Below are 19,229 nucleotides of genomic sequence, written 5' to 3'. Positions count from 1 at the left end.
CAAACCTGAGACCCTCCAGAATTCCTGAGTGGGAAGATCGATCTGGTTAGAAAGACGGGAAAGCTGTTCCGTGCGTGTAACCCTTTCTTTAAGTGAGACTGAAAAGACCCAGGGTTACCGATGGAGGGGAGCGAGTCACAGATGTGATGGGAAGCATTGGACCCTCTTTGTCCTCCCTCCGCCCAGCCTCACAATTTTGGAAGAGGCGCCGCTGGCTGCTGGGTTACTCAGACCAAACCCTAGGGGTTGCACTTTCTCTCACACTAGCTAGTTGTGTTTTTCCACAAGGTAATCAGAAGGCGGCCTCTCCGCTCCGTATCTGCTGCTCCTTCTGTGTCTAGGTCCCCTCTCCTCTCGTCGGCCTCACGCATGAAGCCCTGAACCTCTTCTCCAGGCATCGTCCACACCGACCTCCTTAAACTGCAAACCGTATCGTGTTCTTTGCAAACTCTTAAGTGAGCACCCACATACTCAGAGTGACAGGTAAGCCCTGACTGACGCTGGCCGCGCCCGCAGCCCGCTCACGCCATCCGCAGCAGGTACGGCTCTGCACCCGACTGGATAGGCTGCGGCCACACCACCCGTGCCCCGTCCGTTCTCAGGGTGCGCCAGGCTCTTCACTGTGTGGGGCCTCTGCATGTGGCGTCCGTCCGTCTGGGATGCGCTTCCTCCAGTTCCTCACACGACCAGCTCCGTGCTGACTGCATTTCCCAGCAGCCTGAGACGACCGAGCAGCTGCTCAAAGTACACGAAACGGTGTTTTCCGTGCATTGGACCTGAGGGGCCAGAGGTGAGCCATCCCTGAAAGAACGGAAACCAGCAAAGGTGAGCCCCGTGCCTGCCCAGGCTGCTGCCTGGGAAGAGTATCCAGAAGGCGGCACCAAGTGGGGGGACCCAGACGGAACCCCAAGGTCTTCCTGGGAGTGATAAGGGAGTGACGTCGGCTGCCTAGGCAGGCCACAGGCGCCTGCCTTCGCAGGACGGAGTGCCAGAGGAGGGGGAGCAGCACTGAGAGAGAGCGCTGGCCACCAGGGGAGGAGCGCCCTCAAATCCCCAGCTGAACGCTGGTCCGCACGTGTGTGGGAGGAGGCCATACCGCGCCAGGGAAAGACCAACCCCAGGGGGTTAGAGGCACAGTCCTCGAAATTCACACAGGGCTAGGCACAGTTTGTCCCCGTCAGCCAAATGCAGGGGTTGTCGGGCAGAGTCCTCAGAGGGCGTTGTGTCAGGAGAGGACAAAATTAGCCCTGGGGGCTGCTCTGATTCCGAAGAGCAGAGCAGAAAAACTAGCTGTGAGAGAGGGAGAAACTAGACGCAAACTGTTTCCAGGCAACTCTGTTCCAGAGTGTGGATGGACACCAGCCTACAGTATCCATCTCGGCTGCAGATGCTCGTCAAAACATGCTAAAAACATACACAGAGACAACCAGGTCCTGTGGGGAATGGGAACAGCAGGGCCACTCCTCACGTGGGGAGCACACCCCATTCCCCCTCTGGAGAGGCTTTTTATTGGTTTCATTTGCATAAGAATTCAGGTAAAAGCTCATTACTCATTGCTAGGAAGTTAGGATCAAACAATAGATAACAAGGAAGTCTGAGGGCCTATTTTGAGTCAGGGTCAAAGAGCTGTAAAAAACTTTAAGGAACAAACTTACTTCTTCCTTGGACCCTTATCATTCAACTGAGAGCATTCTAAACAAAGAAGATTTCACAGGATCTTACATATTCTTTTTTAGGCCTGATCACCCCGGGAATCCGCCCTTTTCAGCACAGAGCTGCACCACCCTGTCATTGTTTCAGGCTTAGGTGGAGCACGGGAACTGAGGCAACCAAGAGATAAGGAGATTTTTCTCCCAGACAATGAGGACTCAGGCTCTGTCAAAGCCGAGGAGCGAGGGCCCATCACCCCCCTTTGCTGTGGCCCCCAAAGTCCTTTCTTGGGGTCCTCCCATGTGATTGTTCCTGTCTTAGGTCATTGCCCCCTTGGGGAATCTTACCCGTCATTGGCTAACCGACCAAGCATTGGGGTTCAGTTATGAATGAAGCAGCAGAAGCAGTGTTCCTGCCAGGAAGAAAAGCTTTTGTCTCCTTGCTGGTTTATGGTCCAAGCCCACTCCCTCACCCTTAGCCTTGGCGGGGGTTACAGCTTCCAATACCAGGCAGGGCGGTCCCCAACACCAGAGCAAAGCACAAGAATATTTAGGACACTATAAACATACGAAGCATTCGACATGGTGAAATTTACTTTGCTCATCCAATCGAATATCACCGAGTTTGTAAAGAAGTAGGACAACACAACCCATAAGAAGCAGAAAAATCAATCAGTAGAATCAGATCCAGAAATGACACAGATGGGGAATGAGTAGACAGAGACGTTAAATAATCGTAACTGTACTCCATATTACAACGATGCTACGTAACATGCTAATCATGTTCAAGCAGAGGAAACACAGACCATGCTAAGTAGAAATCTGGAAGATACAAAAAAGGCTCCAGTGAAAGTCTAGAGAGGAAAATTAAATGATCTAATATAAAAATACATGGAATGGGATTAATAGGTTAGATACGGCAGAATAAAGATGATTACACATGAAATAGAAACGGAAACTGCAAAATGAAACAGAATAAAGAGACCGGAGGAGGAAAATGAGCAGAGCCTCAGTGAAGGTGGGCGACTTCAAGCTGCCTAAGGGGGTGGTGAGGAAGCTTTGGGGGGCAGATATGTTTGTCACTTTGATGGCAGTGGGTGGTTTCACGGTTGCGCACTTATGTTAAACCTTACCAACTTGTATGCTTTAGGTATATTCGATCTATTGGACTTCAATTATGTCTCAACACGGTTGTAAGAAGAGTAAGGGGGAACTACAATCCCAGACGTGATCAAGCCGGGAGGTGGGAGTGAGGTGGGGGGTGCCTGGGTTCGTTCGCAGCGGGAAACCGCCCCCAGGTGTCAGACCTCTGTGGGGACAGACTGGGCCCAGGTGCAGTGGCCTCAGTCCTCAAGTTCTGGACAAGACAGAATTCGGAGGCAAGACTTAGAAAGTCACGGACCTGGAAGACACGGGCTCAGGAAACCAGTTATGGAGGCAAAGACAGGCCCTTGCAGCGTAGGGAGGAAGGGAGAGGCAAGGAAAACACACCTGGGGGGAGGAGATGGCGGGGGACACAGGTGCGCTCCACAGAGAGAGCCACACTGGGCCCCGGTACCGAGCACTTTCTCTGGAGGCCTCGGGGGGAGAACCCTAATGGAGCATCGTGAGCTTTTCAGGTGTGCCCCCGCTCGTGGTCTCTACTGGTTGGTCGGCACGGCAGGCCAGTGTAGCTGGTCCCGACGGCAGAATGGCACTGCTCCATCTGATTTTGGGGTCTTTGTGGACCTGAAGCTGAAACACCGCTGAGGTCTAGATGTCACCTCCAGGGAGTAATGCTTAAAGGCATGGTCCTGCGAGGGCTTGTAGTTTTGCCTGTTGCTAAGCACCCAGGGTTTTGCTCCCTGGTGACTGCTGCGCCTGCCTATCATGCCCACTCTGCTGACGCCTGTCTCACTGCCTGCTACGGGTTGGGAGACCAAGTGGAGAGAAGCAATCATTTTCTAAGCTGTTTATTTATTAATGTTCAGGAAGAGAGGGTAAGAATGCCTATTTACTGTATGGCTTGTTGTGAAAATGTATTAAAACAAGTATGGGCAGCCACTGACTGAAGCAAAGCTGAATGTGCTTGAAACCAGTGGAAGGGAAAGTACAGAGTTCGGTAGAGTGGCTAAGTATGAAACTCACTAAAATCAGTACCTCCACACCAGCAGTAACCAATCAGAAAATAGAACGGGAACAAGAAAGTTTTCACAGCAGTGCCAGATATGCTCTAGGAACAAAACTAGCAAACAATGAACCAGAACTTTAACACTGAATCTACAATATTCAAAGACATTATTTTAGAGTACCTAGACTTTTTACAATCCTCACCAAGGATGTGTTTATTGATTTGAGAGAGACAAACATCAATATGAGAAACATGCATCAGTTGCCTGCAGGACGTGTCCTGACCAGGGATTGAACCCGCAACCTAGGTATGCGCCCTCACCCAAGATCAAACCTGCTGTTGGGGACCGCCCTGCCTGGTATCAGAAGCTGTGACCCCTGCCAAGGCTAAGGCTGAGGGAGTGGCCTTGGACCATAAGCCAGCAAGGAGACAAAAGCTTATGTCCCTGGCAGGAGTGCTGCTTCTGCTGCTTCATTCATAACTGAACCCCAAAGCTTGGTCGGTTAGCCAATGACGGGTAAGATTCCCCAAGGGGGCAACGACCTAAGACAGGCACGATCACGTGGGAGGACCCCAAGAAAGGACTTTGGGGGCCACAGCAAAAGGGGGTGATGGACCCTCGCTCCTCGGCTTTGACATAGCCTGAGTCCTCATCCTCTGGGAGAAAATCTCCTTATCTCTTGGCTGTCTTAGTTCCCTTGCTCCACCTAAGCCTGAAACAATGACAGAGGGCGGTGCAGCTCTGTGCTGAAAAGGGCGGGTTCCCGGGGTGATGAGGCCTAAAAAAGAATATGTAAGATCCTGTGAAACCTGCTTTGTTTAGAATGCTCTCAGTTGAATGATAAGGGTCCAAGGAAGAAGTAAGTTTGTTCCTCCAAGTTTTACGGCTCTTTGACCCTGATTCAGATTAGGCCCTCAGAGTTCCTTGTTATCTATTGTTTGATCCTAACTTCCTAGCAATGAGTAATGAGCTTTTACCTGAATTCTTATGCAAATGAAACCAATAAAAAGCCTCTCCAGAGGGGGAACGGGGCGCGCTCCCCACGTGAGGAGTGGCCCTGCTGTTCCTATTCCCCCACAGGACCTGGTTGTCTCTGTGTATGTTTTTAGCATGTTTTGATGAGCATCTGCAGCCGAGATAGATACTGCTGGCTGGAATCCTGCACACCTGCAACCTTTTGGAGTATGGGATGAGGCTCCAACCAACTGAACCACCTGGCCAGTGCTCAAAGGACATTAGTTTAAATCTCGGCCTCTTACTGTTCCATCCCTAACACTAAAAACTACATTAAAACACACACACACTTTTGCAACAATGATGTTACTTAAGGGGGAAAACACAACAGTATTGGTTAAGTCACTTGTTTTTGTATTTGTTGTAAGTTTCCTTTTTTGCAAGTTTCTTGCGGGAAAAGCTCTCCTTCGCACTGTTCCTCACTCCGCCCCCAAGCATACCACTCACAGTGCTAGGCACACTTGGCCCTTTCCAGCCAGTCGCAAGCCAGTAAGGACGGAAGCACTCGCCAGCCCCCTTTCCTCTCCCTGCTTGCACCCGTGTTACGCAATAATACCCACAAGTTGCTCCACACCCTCCACGTGACAACGCCCTGCCCACGACTCATCGCAGCCAATCAGAATGCTTCACAGCTGCGGCCGCGCTCCAACCCTGCCGCCGCACGCGGAGGGATCTTTCCTGCCACACTTGTGTTTTCGGCCAGCGCGGCCAATGCGGCTGCGCGCCGGGTCCTGATTGGCCGAGAGCTGCGGGGCTGCGCGCGCAGGCGCCGCCTCGGTTATTTAGGGCGGGAGCCCGGCGAGGGCGCCGGGGAGCCGCGTCGTCCTGGGTCGGTGGAAGCCTGGCCGCGCTCGCCATGCCAAACCGCAAGGCCAGCAGGAACGCCTACTACTTCTTCGTGCAGGAGAGGATCCCCGAGTTGCGGCGGCGGGGCCTGCCTGTGGCTCGGGTGGCGGATGCCGTCCCCTACTGCTCTGACGACTGGGCAGTAAGTCTGGCGCCAGCGGGCTGGGCAGTTGGGGACTGGGAGGGCGAGGTGGAAGGGACAGCGACCCCGTGGCCCCTGCCGGGGTGGTGGGGGAGCCCCCCGTGCCCAGTCCAGGGCAAACGGACGCCTGAACCCCAGCCCGCGATGTCCAGGCGTCCCCCTGCGGGCCAGGGCGCCGGGGCCTCACCGCCCCTTCTCTCCGTGTCTCCCCTGCCGTGTCCCCAAGCTCCTGGGCCAGGATGAAAAGGAGAAATACGCAGACATGGCTCGAGCGTGGAAGGCCGCCCAGGGAAAGGAGTCTGGGCCTCCGGAAGAGCAGGTAAAGGGCCCTGGGGAGGAGCAGCCACCTGCCTGGCGTCCGGGCACGTTCAGCAGGCGCTGGGTGAGCGAGTGGGGCATGTCAGGGCAGCCCGGCTTGGTTAGTGCAAAGCCGGTTTTCGTGTTTCTCCCTGGTATCGGGAGGCCTGCCTGTTAGCCCGCCCGAACTGGGGCGCCCGCTGGTATCATTTGGCAGCAAAGGCCGGGACATGCCCTTGGAGGACCCGCGCCCGGTGAGTGAACGCTGATCGGCAGCGGGCGTGGCGGCATTCAGGGCCTGTACTGGAGGACCTTGAAGCGTCCCTTTCAACTCTATATGATGAGACAACCTTTTTTCCTGGGTGTTTAAAAGTAGTTCCGACCAGTCTGTCTTTTTAAACGACACCCGGAACCAGGCCCCTGCTTTGTTTAAAATACTGACATAACGAGACTCTCAGGTGTTGGCAAATACGTGCCTTACGTGTGAGCATCAAATAAAGTGCATTTGGGGGGATTTTTGCGTAGGTAGAACATAAAAATACTAAATGAGATTGGCCTTGATTTGTGTCGAGTAAGTGCAGGGTAATTGCATTTCTCTTCTCCTGGGTTCTTAACGTTCTTACATAGTGAAATTCCATTTTTCCTTCCAGTTGCCCCCGTGGATTGGCATTCTAGAGAGGTTCGCTTGTTTTGAGAGTTTTATTGTGAGCCTTTGAGTAGAAGCTCTAATCAGTTTAATTTGTACTTTTTTATACTTGTGAATTTAGATATTTTTCTTCCTCCTTACAATTTGTTCTGAGTTTCCCTTTGAAGAGTAAGTGGGGTTGGCCCTGCACCTCTCTGGTGCTTGGAGTCAGCTCGACCTGGTTTTCACTTCCGGTGAAAAGCAGACTATTAGAGACTTAACAGATGCCGTTCTTTTGGCCACTGGGCTGGCACGTGCCGTTGAACTCAGTAGAATTCGGCAACAGGCACATTTGTTACTGCTCTCCTGTGGTTCTGGGTATCGATAGATTTTGCGTTACCTGCCTTTCCCGTCACTGTTGTCCAAAAGTGTACGTGATTACTCAGTGAGTTCGTTGGCCTGGAGATGTTACCAGAGCAACCTGCGTGATGTTTTCTCAGTCTAAGAGTGTGGGGCAAAGAGGGAGAGTTCAGGGTTCATTCTCTTTCCCTCCAGAAACCTGTGAGCACCCCACTCCAGAAGCCGGGCCCCATCGCACCGAAACCGAGCGTCTCCCCCCTGGATGTGTCCCGCTTGTCTCTGAAGAGTGATCAAGGTAGAGTCACCCTGACGAGTTCGCTTGGGTGCACTGGGGGCTCAGGACACTGGTATGTTGAGCCGTGAGCATGTGCTCTGTGTGTGCTGACCCTGCGTTTCAAGGTAAGTGACGACAGGTGTTGAAGTCTGGCGCCAGAGTCGTGACAGGTCGGCTCATTCGCTTTTGTTGGAGTAGCCCTGGAGAAGTTTGTTTTTTTTTTTTGCTTTTTTAGTTTTTTTTTTTTAAGAAAAATTTATTCTGTTGGTCTCTACCACTTTGTGTGTTATTAAACATGCTTTACGGGTCTAAGTGTTTATAACTAGGTACTTAAACACATAGAGACCTAACACGTTTAAGTTACGAAGGTAAAGATGCATTTTCAGCTCCAGCCCAGAAAAGAGGAGAGCTGGTAGGGGCCCACGCTCTTCCTTCGGGCTGGCTGTCTTTGTTCATTGCGGTCTGACTTTATTGAAGATTAATAAACTCTTAACAGTCTTAAATGTAGCCAGTCCTGGTAAGCAAGGCCCGTCTCACACTTTTCCCCTTAAGATAATTTACACATGGTCTCGGGTGTACTGGTGGAAAGTAAAGGGTGAACTACATTGTCAGTGGTTTCTGTCAGAGATTTTCTGCACGATCTACTTGACTCTGTCTCCGAGACCCTTTTCCTTGTCGGCCCCGGGTCTCAGCCCTGCTGGCCGCGTCCCTGAGGTTCAGGGCCCACGTTCTGCTGGCTTGCCTGGAGTGGGCTGCGAGTCCGCGCCATCGCATTGCCTCGTGCAAAGAGCAGTTACCGCTTTAACCCTTGGGGGGAGGTAACTGGGGGACTCGGGATTCCTTCCTGCCTGCAGCTGGCGGGTCCTCTCCGTTCCTGCTCCTTGCAGAACGCAGGGACGCGAGGAAAATGGTTCTAAAGGGTTTGCTTTTGCAGAAGGGGCAGACGGGAGACAACTCACCAGCTCATGTTGTGCTGTGATTTTTTTTTCAGGTCTCCTTAGAGGTGTCTTTTATTTCCTGAACATTTTCAGCCACGGCGAGCTGCCCCCACACTGCGCACAGCGCTTCCTGCCCTGCGAGGTCGGCTGCGTGAAGTACTCCCTGCAGGAGGGCATCATGGCCGAATTCCACAGCTTCATCCACCCCGGTGAGGGCCCGAGGGCGGGGCTGGGCACAGAGCGTGGGCGTTGCCGTGGCCTCCTTGGCTGTGCCGTGTGTGTTCTCGGAGCGGACGCGCAGCCCAGTTCTGGAGGCTTCTCGGTGCTTCCGTGGACGCTGCAGAGCTGGGTGCCACCGCAGGACTGTGGTTCCGGCTCCTGACCCCTAGTGAGCATGTGCGCTAGGTGGGGAGCACGCCGAGACCCAGCAGCCCGCCGTGTGCCTGCCCATGGGTGGCCCCACTGGAGTTTTCTAGAAGCTGCTTCTGTGAGGCTCCGCTCATGGGTGTCCTCACCCTGTCCCCCTCCTTGGCTGTCCTGCGTTTTTAGCAGGCATTGCTCCGGAAGACCAAGCAGAACGCTGAACCCTCCGACCTGTCAGCTCCTCTGCAAAGTGGGGGGAGAGCCCCGTACCTGCAGGCTGTCAGTCTCGGGTGTCCCCAGTGTCTGCCCCCCCCCCCCCCCCCCCCCCCCCCGCTGCCCCACTCGTCTCCAGCAGCTTGTGACAAACACCCGGGGTGGGTCGGGTCCCATGGGGACAGGAGTGAAGGGAGCACAGGACCCTCGATGTACGCGGGGACCCACCTGTGTTTGGAGGGAGTAAGGGACAAGAGGCTGGGGACAGAAGAGGCTGGTTCTGTCCACTGCTTCACGGCTCCTGGGGACGGCCCACCGTGCTCCCTAGGTTCCGGGTGACGGAGAGCCAGCCTCGCTCCCACTGGGACGGCGGCGGCGCAGGGCAGGGAAGGAGCCGCCCGTTCTGTGTGGCTGTGAGGGTTGGGAAGACGGAGTCCAGAGGCTTTTCCCTCTGAGAGAGACTCGACTGCAGACCGTGCTCCGCGGGGAGCGCGGCCCCCGGGGCCCATTCCCGGACCCCGGGCAGGGACCCCTTTAGCGCAGAGGTGGTTCTGCATCAGTACCCCGCCTTTGCCGTAGCTCAGACTGCACACTGATCCTCTGGTGGTCGCCGCACCTGCGGCTGAGACACGCTGTGAAACAGGGCTGAGAGCGCGTGTGTTCACGTGGCAGGGACAACGACCTGCCTGTCCCAGCCTGGTCGTCCCGGGGCTGGTGTTGCCGAGGGGCGGCCACGGGGCCACCAGGGCGCTGCTGCTCTCAACGAGATGTTTTGTGTTGCAGGGGAAATTCCACGAGGGTTTCGGTTTCATTGTCAGGCTGCAAGTAAGTATACCGTGGCGGGCACTGGGTGTGCGTGTGTGACCGGCCCCGGCCAGGGCGCTGCTGTACCCAGGCGCACGGAGTGTCTGCTGAGAGCCAGCCCTGAGCCGTTGTTGGAGGCTGTGCCTGGAGGTGGGGGGTGGTGTGTGGGATCCCTAAAACCTTCCACGTTATACAGCCTGGGGGGCAGCGCCCCGTTTCGTCCACGGGGGTGGCGGTGGCACTTGCTGGATGCGTCCGTTGGCTTCGGGATGGGCGCTCCTGCCGGCCAGGCGCACGAGTCAGCCCTCTGGGGGGTGGTGTCAGGTTATCGTCTCGATTCAGGGCAGTCCACGGGGGTGTCCTTTCAGAGTTAAGGAAAAAGGATGGTGCTTCAAAAATGACAGTTTAAACGTTTAAAGAAGCTCTGAATTAATTTTTTAGGTGAGGAAAACGGGCTTTTATTTTCAGTGTTTTGGAGCCAAAGGACATGACTATGTATAACTAAGCGCTTGAACTAAAGTCTTTTATAGAAACTGGATCTTAACCAGCTTCCTGTTTGACTGGAATGGAAATCCTGCTAACAGGTGCATGTTCAAAGTTATATTTGGAAGTGTCAGTGTGGACTAAAAGTACTTTCACCCAACCGGGGCGACACCTGGGTGGGTGACACCTGGCTGGTGGAAGTGTCTGAGGTTGGAAGGACGTTTTCCAGGTCTGCCACGGCCGGCTGCTCTGGAAGGCTCAAGTGCTGTCCTGGGTCACTTGGGTCGTGCCTTTGGGGGTTCCCCGCGCGGAGCGTGTGCACGTGTGTGGTGCGGGCGGGGCCCCCGGGAGAGGGAGGCTGAGAGGACTCCGTGTACAAGTCGGCTCCGGGTGCAAGGAGAATTTGGTTATTGAAAAAATAAAACTTCAGAAGAGAATGAAGACTGTCTCCGTGACCGCATCCCCGTTAAAGACAGATTAGTTAGCCTGGCTTAGCTTTGTCGTTAAGGGGGCTTTGTTGTCCCGAGGAATGTGTTTTCAACCTTTGGATTCACACTTGGTCCTTTTTTAATAGTTCTCCTGAAATTACTCATTTCCTTGAACAGAACAGCCCTCGGTATTTGGGTGCCTTACAATGGATAGCCCTGGTGGAGGGTTCTTGCACGGTCTGTTGTCGCGGGCTGCTGGGCGTCTCGGTGCGCAGGCGGGTTTCCGGGCATCGCCGTGGGCCCGGCGGTTTTCCGCTGAGCGCCAGGCAGCGGGTGGGAGAACGTGCCTTCTCCCCAGGGAGGACGCCGCTCTGGGGCACAGCACTGCTGGGCTCACCCGCCGGGTCGCTCAGTCTGATTTCAGGCTAAAACCAGACGCAGGTCTCATGGAAGTCAGCCTGCTGCTAGTTGAGCTTACGTTTAACGGGGGGAAGCCGGACAGAATTGTCAAAATATCATCAGTAGGATTTCTAATCGACTTTACAGCATAGACAGGGGGAGCCACAAGACAATCGAATGTTTTATATACACAATAGTACCGGAGTATTGTTCCTAATTCTCACTGGCTCTTAAGTCTCCTTCTCCGGACCTGGTTGGTGAATGCCCGGAGCCTCGCTGACCCCGGACACCGGGTCCAGCCCAGGGTCTCTTCCTCCCCGAGACCACGGCTGTCTCCTGGCCGCACCCCTCTCCGCTCTGCGGTGCTCGCACATGCGGGCGCTGGGCCGGTGCGGCTTCTCCCTCGTCCACCCACCGTCGTCCGTGGCCGAGCTGGCCCTGCACACTTCCCGCTTCTCCTAGTTGGCGGTCTGACACTGGAATTCGTACTTGGGCCTTCTTCCGTACAGATGTGGTTGGTTGTTCAGAGTCTGCCCGGTACTGTCAGCACCTGGAGTGCTGTTTCTGGATCTGTTTCCGTCCGCCCTGGTTTTCATCCTGGTTTCGCTGTGTGCTTGCTTATTCCCGTGGGAGGAGTGTTGGAAAGAATCGTTTTAAAGCAACTTGGGGCTTATACTGGCGTTTCCTTCTTTTCACTGGTTGGTGCTTGCACGTGTCCTGGCTGGGGATTGGACGGGGCTCTCGCGAGTCCAGCTGCCCAGCCAGGACACCCTGCCCCCTCTTATCACCGAGGGTTTCCCATTGCTGCCAGGCCCCCGGCGCCGGTAAAGGCACGCCTCTCGCCCAGTCACCTTCCTCTCCCGGAACCGGCATGGGACCCCGGGGAGCCGCTGCCCCCACGGCAGGCCTTGCTGTCTGGATCCATCTTCACTCCGTTGTCAGCGAATGCCTCCTGGCTGCTCAGTGTTCTCCCGATACCCCCAGGCATTTCACATTCTTGTGGTGAGGTCGGTCTGAGTTACCTGGTCCATGTTTTGCTGGAAGTGGAAATCTTACAACCTTTGAAAGCTGTCATTGTTGCTGAGTCCTCGGCCTTACTAACAAAAGACGTGTGAAAGGCAGCAACAGGCTCGGTCACGTGCGCCTGGGTTTCTGTCCTGACCGCCCTGTTCGTCAGCTGCTGACTCCGACAGCCACGCCCCTCATCCACAGGAGCACGTTCCGAGCCCCTGTGGGTGCGGGGACCGTGGGGGGTGCCAAATCCTGTGTGTCCTGGGCGTTTCCTGGCCCGGACGGCCCTGTGCTGCAGTGCGACGTATCAGGCAGGCGCACGAGGGAGGAACGGCTGTGACGGTGAGGGAGGACCGGCTGTGACGGTGAGGGAGGACTGTCACCACAGTGTGCTTCTCCTGTCGCGGTGCGACCGGGGCTCCTCTCGGACCTGCTCTTGTACTGGGCTTCCTGGGCTTCGAGGTTTTTCTTTCTCTGCAATTTCATGGGTGGAGGATTTGTTCTTAACGGTCACGGCGGCCTCGGCACGCAGTTTTTTTCTCGCTGAGTCGGGGACTTCTGCCTTTTCCCTTGAAGGCAGCTCCTCCTGGCTTCTCGGGGGCGGATTTGAGTCGCCAGCATCGTTCCTCCTGCACGCGGGGCGGTGAGCGGGTACAACAAGGGTGACTTGCACACCGGCACTGCAGCACTGTGTCGCTGGGGTCTGCTGACCCAAACTACCCAGTGACCCCGGGGCAGGTCACGCGCACAGTGGGGTGCGCCGGGCAAGGGGCGTGTCGGTCCTGGCGGGACGCTGAGATGTCGTCACGTGACTTGGGGTGCTGCTGCACCTCATACTCCCAGACCTACTTTGGGGGGGCCCTCTCGGCACCGTCAGACCGCAGCTGAAGCAGGTAACAAGCCACGGCGGGGCCGCAGGTGGGGACCGCTGAGGCTGCGGGGGACCTCGTCCTGGGTCCCCACCCCTGTCCCCGACGCTGGGCGCGGTCCGATTTCGAGTCCAGCCTCGTCTTCATTCCTTCAGGCGACGCCAGTCACAAGATCCCGATTTCGAACTTCGAGCACGGCTGTGACCAGGCGACGGTGCTGCAGAACCTGCACGAGTTCATCCACCCGCAGCCGGGGAGCTGGCCGCCCGTCTACTGCAAGGTGAGCGTGCGCACGCCCGGGCTTCCGTCCGGGGGTGCACTCGGGTGTCGGCAGACCCGCCACAGGCGCCCCAGAGCGAGCGCGCCGGCGCGTTAGCCGTGCCTGCTGGTGCTGGTGCGAGGCCCTCCCCGGGAGCCGTTTCCACGGTGACTCGCTCCTGAAGGCCCCGGGGGTCGGTGCCGGTTTCTGCGCTGGCAGAGGAGGCTTTTAGTGCCCCCTCCGGGGACACCCTCAGGGTCCCTCCCCCCGAAAGTGGGGCGCTCTCTGCCCCTGGCCCTCTTGGCAGGACCGCCCTCCACTCGGTGCCGTCCTGCCGCCGTCCCTCGCGGGGCTCCCTCCCTCTCCGGTCTGCAGAGTGTCGTCCTTGGCATTCGCCCAGACCTGGGCCGGGAGCTCGAGGACCAGGCTCAGCGTCCCTGCTGTTAGCGCGACCGGGAGCAGGTTCTCTCCTCCTCCTCCTCCTCCTCCTCCGGACGGCGGCTTCTTCGTTTCTCTGCCCGAGCCTCAGGCGCCGCTCAGGCGGCCCGTGGACGTGCCTGTGGTTCACCTGGGCACACGCTGCTCTTCCCGTCACCACAGCCCTCGTCGGGTTGTCACGGCCTCTGCGGTCTCTCCCTCCCCAGCACCCGCCCTGCCTGCCCGGCCCCAGCCTGAGGGTGCGCGGCCGCAGTGCCTCGGGGGGCGGGGGGGGGGGGGGGAAGGCACAGACAGGTGGGCGTCTCTCCCCCGCAGTCCGACGACCGGGCCCGCGTCAACTGGTGTCTGAGGCACATGGGGAGGGGCTCAGGTGAGTGGGGGGCCCTGCCCGCGATCCCCCACGGACGGCCAGGGTCTGCGCGGCCGCGGCGCTGACCGTGTCCGTGCCCCTGTGCCGACGAAAGAGACCAGGCAGGACCTGGAGCTCCTCGCCGTCGAGGACCTCGTGGTGGACTTCTACCAGCACAAGTTCCACAAGGAGCCGTCCAAGACCTGGGTGCGCAGCATGCTGGACGTGTCCGTGTGGGACTACTCGAGCAACACCAGGTGCCCGCGCGGGGCGGGGCGGCGCGGGGCGGGGCGGGGCTGCGGCCCGGGGGGGGGGGGGGGTCTCTGCCCTCCGCCCTCCAGGCCTGACTTTCCCGGGAGGCCCTGGAGTCCTGGCGTGTCCCTGAGGGGAGGACCCCGCTGACCCTGGCAGGTGGACACGTGGTGGCTCTGTCTCCCACTAGAGACCACGACAAGCCCCAGTGAGACTGCCACAGCGCGGCGTCCCCCCAAGTGCCCGTCCCCGCTGGTGGAAGAGGGCGCTTGTGCGGGAGTTGCACTCCCGGAGTCCTTGTGTTCACGCTCGGACACGTGGGAGCGAGGCACATCGGCAGGAGTGTTTTCTGTGTTGAAACGGTGTCAGGCCCGAAGTTGCGGGAGCGGCCCAGGGAAGCACCGCCTGCCGTTTGCTCGGACACGCTGGCTGCCGGCGGCCGGCACCCCTCCTGTGTGACCCTCCCCCGGGGGCTGACACTCCGTGTTTTGTCAGGAAAATCCTGTCGTTTCGGCTTTCTTTATCCCGGGAGTGAACGTGATACGAGGCCCGTAACTGTCCCCACAGGCCTCTCCGGGTTTGTTAGTGAACTCGGGCACTTGTGCCCTGTGATCGGCGTGTCGCCCTCGACAGGGGGGACCAGGCAAGTCGGGGGGCGGGGGGGACGCTGGGAGTGGACAGGCCCCCAGTGTCGGGTCAGGGAGGGCCAGGGAGACGGGCAGAGACACTCGGGCTGGTGGCAGCCGGGATGTGGGTGTGCCCGGTCCCCTGGGTCCTCCATCAGACCTCCGGGCTGTGGGCGTGGCCCTCCTGGGCGAGCTTGGCCGCCTTCGGGCTTTCCCGGGTTCGGTGCAGGTGCAGGTGTGGGGGAGGCTGCAGGGCCGAGGGGTGCCCCATCGTTCAGTGGGGTTGGCGACGGTGTGGGGACAGAACCAGGGAGCGTGGGCACAAGCAGATGGGAAGAGGGTCCTCTTGCATGGCGCGGGCGGCCGTGGACAGCACAGGGTGGCATTGCCGTGCAGCCCTCATGGACTCGACCCTTCCCAGTGGACGCGTGGGCCGTGCTGATGCCCGTCCACCTGCACGGCGTGATGCAGGGCCTGGAGCGCCCTCGGGCCTCAGCAGCACCCGACACGCGGGGAGCCCCCGGCCACACGCAGGTTCTGGCCCTGTCTGGTTCGGGGTGGCTGTGTCCCCCCAGGTTTGCAGGGGTTTTCCTGGGGATCGGGTTTTTGTGGGGTTTGGTTCTGTCGTCCGTTATCCAGGTCCTGGAACCCGCCGCAAGCATCTGCTTCGGTTTCATGTGCGATGCGATGCGCAGGGACCTGTGTAGATGTGAGCGGTACCCGGGGTCTCCAGCTCCGATGGGGGGGGGGCCGCCGACCGAAGTCCGGGGTCCCCTGGGTCCGTGTGGGCGCGGGAGGGCGTGGGGTTGGCTTCAGCCCACGGCTTCGCTTCAGAGTTTTATGAATCGTGTTTATGAAATCCCCTTGTGGAAGGGCCGTGGGAAATCCTTCCCTTTGTTCTCCGACGGCTCCCCCTCGGTGAGACGGCCTCCGTTAGAGCAGGGAGCCGGCTCTCCGCGCTGGACGGGCCGGCCGGTCCGAGACGCGGCGCGGAGCTGCCTGCCTGACGCCGACTGCGCGTGAGCAGTGGGGGGGCGGGGGGTGCCTCCGCGCTTCCGAATGGTGTCCCTTTCTTCACGCTCTTGCCTCGGCACCGACCCTTCGGGAACTGCCTGTCTCTCAGGCCTGCGCTTCTCTGGTTCACTATGCGGTTTCGTGTGGGCAGGGGTTTCTGCGCCTCACTCAGTACTGTGACCCCGGGACAGTGCCCGGTGCCCGACGCTGCGCCCCGGTGCCCGGTGACCGGGGCACCCGCAGCCGGCGTTGGTGGAGGGAGGGCCTGCGGACCCCGGCCACCGGGGCACCTGCGAACGCTCGTTCTAGTCCAAGGTGAAGCTGACTCTTACTTGGTTCTGTGGGGCTTGCACAACATCGTGAAATCGCACCTGAGCAGGTAACGTAAAAATCTGTGTTGCACGCATTCGATTAGAAATTTCGTGTTTACGTAATCACGTCGGTTTTCCTCAAACGGCTCCGAGGCGGTGAAGCAGAAGGCGGGCGCCCAGAGGCCCGGGGCGGCGCCCCGACTCGGGCGGCCGGTCACGCCCTGTCCCCTCCGCAGGTGCCGGTGGCACGAGGAGAACGACACGCTGTTCTGCGCGCTGGCCGTGTGCAAGAAGACCGCGTGAGTCGCGGGCGGCGCCCCGTGCTGGCCCGCGAGGGTGGTCGGGGCGGCTCCCCCCTCCCCCATGTCCCCCCACAGCTCTCTCCCAGAACCGGGCGGGTTTCCTTCCACTTGCCTTTCGTCGCCCCGCCAGCTCTCTCCAAGCCGTCAGAGTCACTGCCTGAGCGGCTCGGGGAGCCTCGGGGCACTCTGGGGGTTCCCTCCAGGCTCCACGGGCGTGACCTGCTGCTGTCCCTGAGGCCGGCCCTTCCTTCCCCGGAAGGTGCTGGAAGCACACCGCCTCTTTCCCTCGCTCTGTGGCAGAGGCGCCCGGACCCCGCCCTCCGGGTGCTCGGGGGTCCCTCCCGCGCTGCTGTCCTGGGACCTGAGGAGGGCAGACCTGTGTCCCAAACTGTAGCCTTGTGACCGGCGCCGCCTCCCCCCCGCCCTGGTCCCTGGAGAGTCCCGGCACCTCTGGCCTCGCTCGCGTTCCCTCTGATGAGGCCACCGCTCTGCCTGGTGGTCAGCGTGTCGGTGACAGTGTGTGTGACACGGTGCTGACTGTGCCCTCCCAGCGGCGGCCAGCCCCCCCCCCCACCGCTGGCGTCCCCGCACCCCCCAGAACCTCGGCAGGCCTGGTTTCCCGGTGGAGCCGGCGTCTCCCCCAGCCGTGGATGCTGGAAGCCGGCAGGGCCGGGCCCGTGACCACCCGCCCCGTCCACTGCAGGTACAGCATCAGCAACTCACTGGCCACGCTCTTCGGCTTCCGGCTCACCGAGGCCCACGTGCCCCTGCAGGACTACGAGGCCCCCAGCAGGGTGACGCCCAAGATGGTCATCCTCGACGCCGGGCGCTACCAGGTGAGGGGGTGCCCACGGCAGCGGCGGGGCCGCTCGGGCCTCCGGCTGGCCCTCCTCCCATGCACAGGTTTCCAGAGTGCACGGAGCGCCCGGCGGGTCCCCGCCCGGGTGGGTCCCGCGCAAAGCCCTTTTCCTTCCTGCCGCATTTTCCTACTCCAAGTGCTAAGAAAATTAAAGTTGGCGGTGTTTTTGTACAAAACACGTCCCAACACTTAGTCCAAGAATTAAATATTTAAACGTAGACAATACAACTCTAAATCGTGTGCAGAGGCGGGTGTCGCTGGATTCAGGGAGTGATGAAAAGTGCTGTCTTCTCCCTGCCGCCTCCCCCCCCCCCCCCCCCCCCCCCGTCCTGCCAGCCGGGCGTCCCTCGGGGCCTGGCTCCATCCAGGCCAGGGTGGCCTCCCCAGCCCCGCTCCTCACAAGCTGGCCAGGTGCTGGGACGGAGCGGTCTGAGGTTGGAGTCCGTGGTCCAGTGATGAGAAGTAAGCGTTTCTCCCCCGGTGGTTTTTTTCCTGTTTTCATAGAAGCTAAGGTGGGAAAGTCCAGGATTCTCTGGTTCCAAACCTTCTTATCAGGAGCTGATAATACGCACCCCCACCGGTGAGCGGCCCGTCCTGTGCAGGTGCATGTCCGGGGGTCCGGGCGCCACCGGTGCCCGAGGGGAGGCTCAGCATCAGCCTCGGGAGCGGGGGGTCTGGTTGAATGGGGAGTTTTGCCATCAGGGCCTTCAACAGCGGGCACGTTTTTGTGTCACTCGGAGACGGCTGGACTCGCTCTCCAGACGTGTTGGGGGCAGTGAGAAGGAGGCCGTCACTCCTGTGCGGCCGGTTCCCGAGCGCTGGTCCGGCGGTGCCTGGGCAGGTGGGCGCTTTGAAGCCGGGGACGTGAAACTCGGCGGTGCCCGAAGGACCCCAGCTGTGGTTTCCAGGGCCAAAAGCACGCCGGGGTGCCTCGTCAGCCCCGGGCGTGGGGCCCGGGGCGGCCGTGGTGGGGGAGCCGCACGCACGCCCACGGGGGTCGCTGTACGACGAGGCTGCGAAGCACTGACTTTTCTTTCCCACGTTCCCCTGGTCCCAGGTGACAGCCCCGTGGGGGTGAATATGGCGGGCCCGGCCGGCCACGCACGGGGCAGGGGCATCACGCGGCTGCTCGAGAGCATCTCCGGCCCCTCCGGCCAGGCGCCGCCCCGGTCCTCCAGCCAGGAGGCCCCGAAGGAGGGGGGCGGCCCTTTCCCGCCCCCGCCCCAGTGACGGCACTTGCTCGGTCCCTGGGAGAAGGGCAGGCCCGGCCGCCCCCCGACTGCGGTCTGCTGGCCAGCGGGTCGGGCAGGTGGCCGGCGCCGCCGCTCTGAACACGGCTTCCCCCACGAGGAGACCGGCCTCCCACCTGAGACGTGGCCGGGGCTGCGGGAGGCTCGGGCGGTTCGCTTCCCCCAGGGCCAGCCTGCCCCCTTCTCCACCACCTCGCAGAGGAGGTGCCTTCGCAGGCGGGAGTCCCGCGAGAACAAAACCGGCCTTTTCAGAGGGCGCTCCCGGGAATGTTGTGTTTATCCGCCTTCCTCACAATAAAGGTATCGAGTGTCTGTTACGAAAGGCCTTAAGTGGTGTTGATGGCTCTTTTCCCATCACAGCGTGCGGAGCCTTGCTCTCCGGACCTGCGGGCTGTTTTCACTGCAAATATCTAAGAAATTTAGCCTTGAACAAAAACAGGTTTGTTACTTAAAGTCTTTGAAAGGTGCTGACTTTGACAGAAGGAGCCGTTGGGAAGGTGAGAAGCAGAGTGGGATTAGGTGACGCCCCGTCACGTGGCCAGGTGGGGACCAAGTGCCAGCGGCCCGGCCGGTGCCACCACATGCACCAGGCCGAGGTTACATGGGCCCAGTGGCCAACCGGCTGGCACTGGCTGGCACTGGCCCGTGTCCTCTGCCTGGGCTGGTCTGTGACCCCGAAGGAGGAAAAGGGACAAGGGAACCCTCTAGCTTGGACCCCGGCCAAGACCACGCATGGCTGTGGC

General features: G+C 59.4%; 1 protein-coding gene across 1 annotated transcript; it reads left to right on the top strand.

The window, feature by feature from the left end:
• Positions 1 to 5,530: 5,530 nt before the first annotated feature.
• MAEL (maelstrom spermatogenic transposon silencer) lies at positions 5,531 to 18,466 on the top strand. The gene is made up of 11 exons (XM_036015763.1): positions 5,531 to 5,762; positions 5,989 to 6,081; positions 7,240 to 7,339; positions 8,310 to 8,465; positions 9,616 to 9,657; positions 12,982 to 13,106; positions 13,839 to 13,893; positions 13,988 to 14,129; positions 16,312 to 16,374; positions 17,081 to 17,213; positions 17,741 to 18,466. The coding sequence occupies exons 1-11, from the start codon at positions 5,631 to 5,633 to the stop codon at positions 18,464 to 18,466; spliced, it is 1,767 nt and encodes a 588-aa protein (XP_035871656.1). The 5' UTR covers positions 5,531 to 5,630.
• Positions 18,467 to 19,229: the final 763 nt, after the last annotated feature.

This window comes from Phyllostomus discolor, chromosome 14 (genome assembly GCF_004126475.2).
Source record: "Phyllostomus discolor isolate MPI-MPIP mPhyDis1 chromosome 14, mPhyDis1.pri.v3, whole genome shotgun sequence".
NCBI classification, from domain to species: Eukaryota; Metazoa; Chordata; class Mammalia; order Chiroptera; family Phyllostomidae; genus Phyllostomus; species Phyllostomus discolor.
The sequence above is the reverse complement of the archived record's forward strand: the minus strand, read 5'-3'. Positions and strand labels throughout refer to the sequence as shown.

Coding starts and splice junctions, on each gene's coding strand:
- MAEL (XM_036015763.1), top strand. CDS start 5,631: ATGCCAAACCGCAAGGCCAGCAGGAACGCCTACTACTTCTTCGTGCAG. Junction 14,130..16,311: donor GACTACTCGAGCAACACCAG/GTGCCCGCGCGG, acceptor TCCCCTCCGCAG/GTGCCGGTGGCACGAGGAGA. Junction 17,214..17,740: donor TCGACGCCGGGCGCTACCAG/GTGAGGGGGTGC, acceptor CTGTTTTCATAG/AAGCTAAGGTGGGAAAGTCC.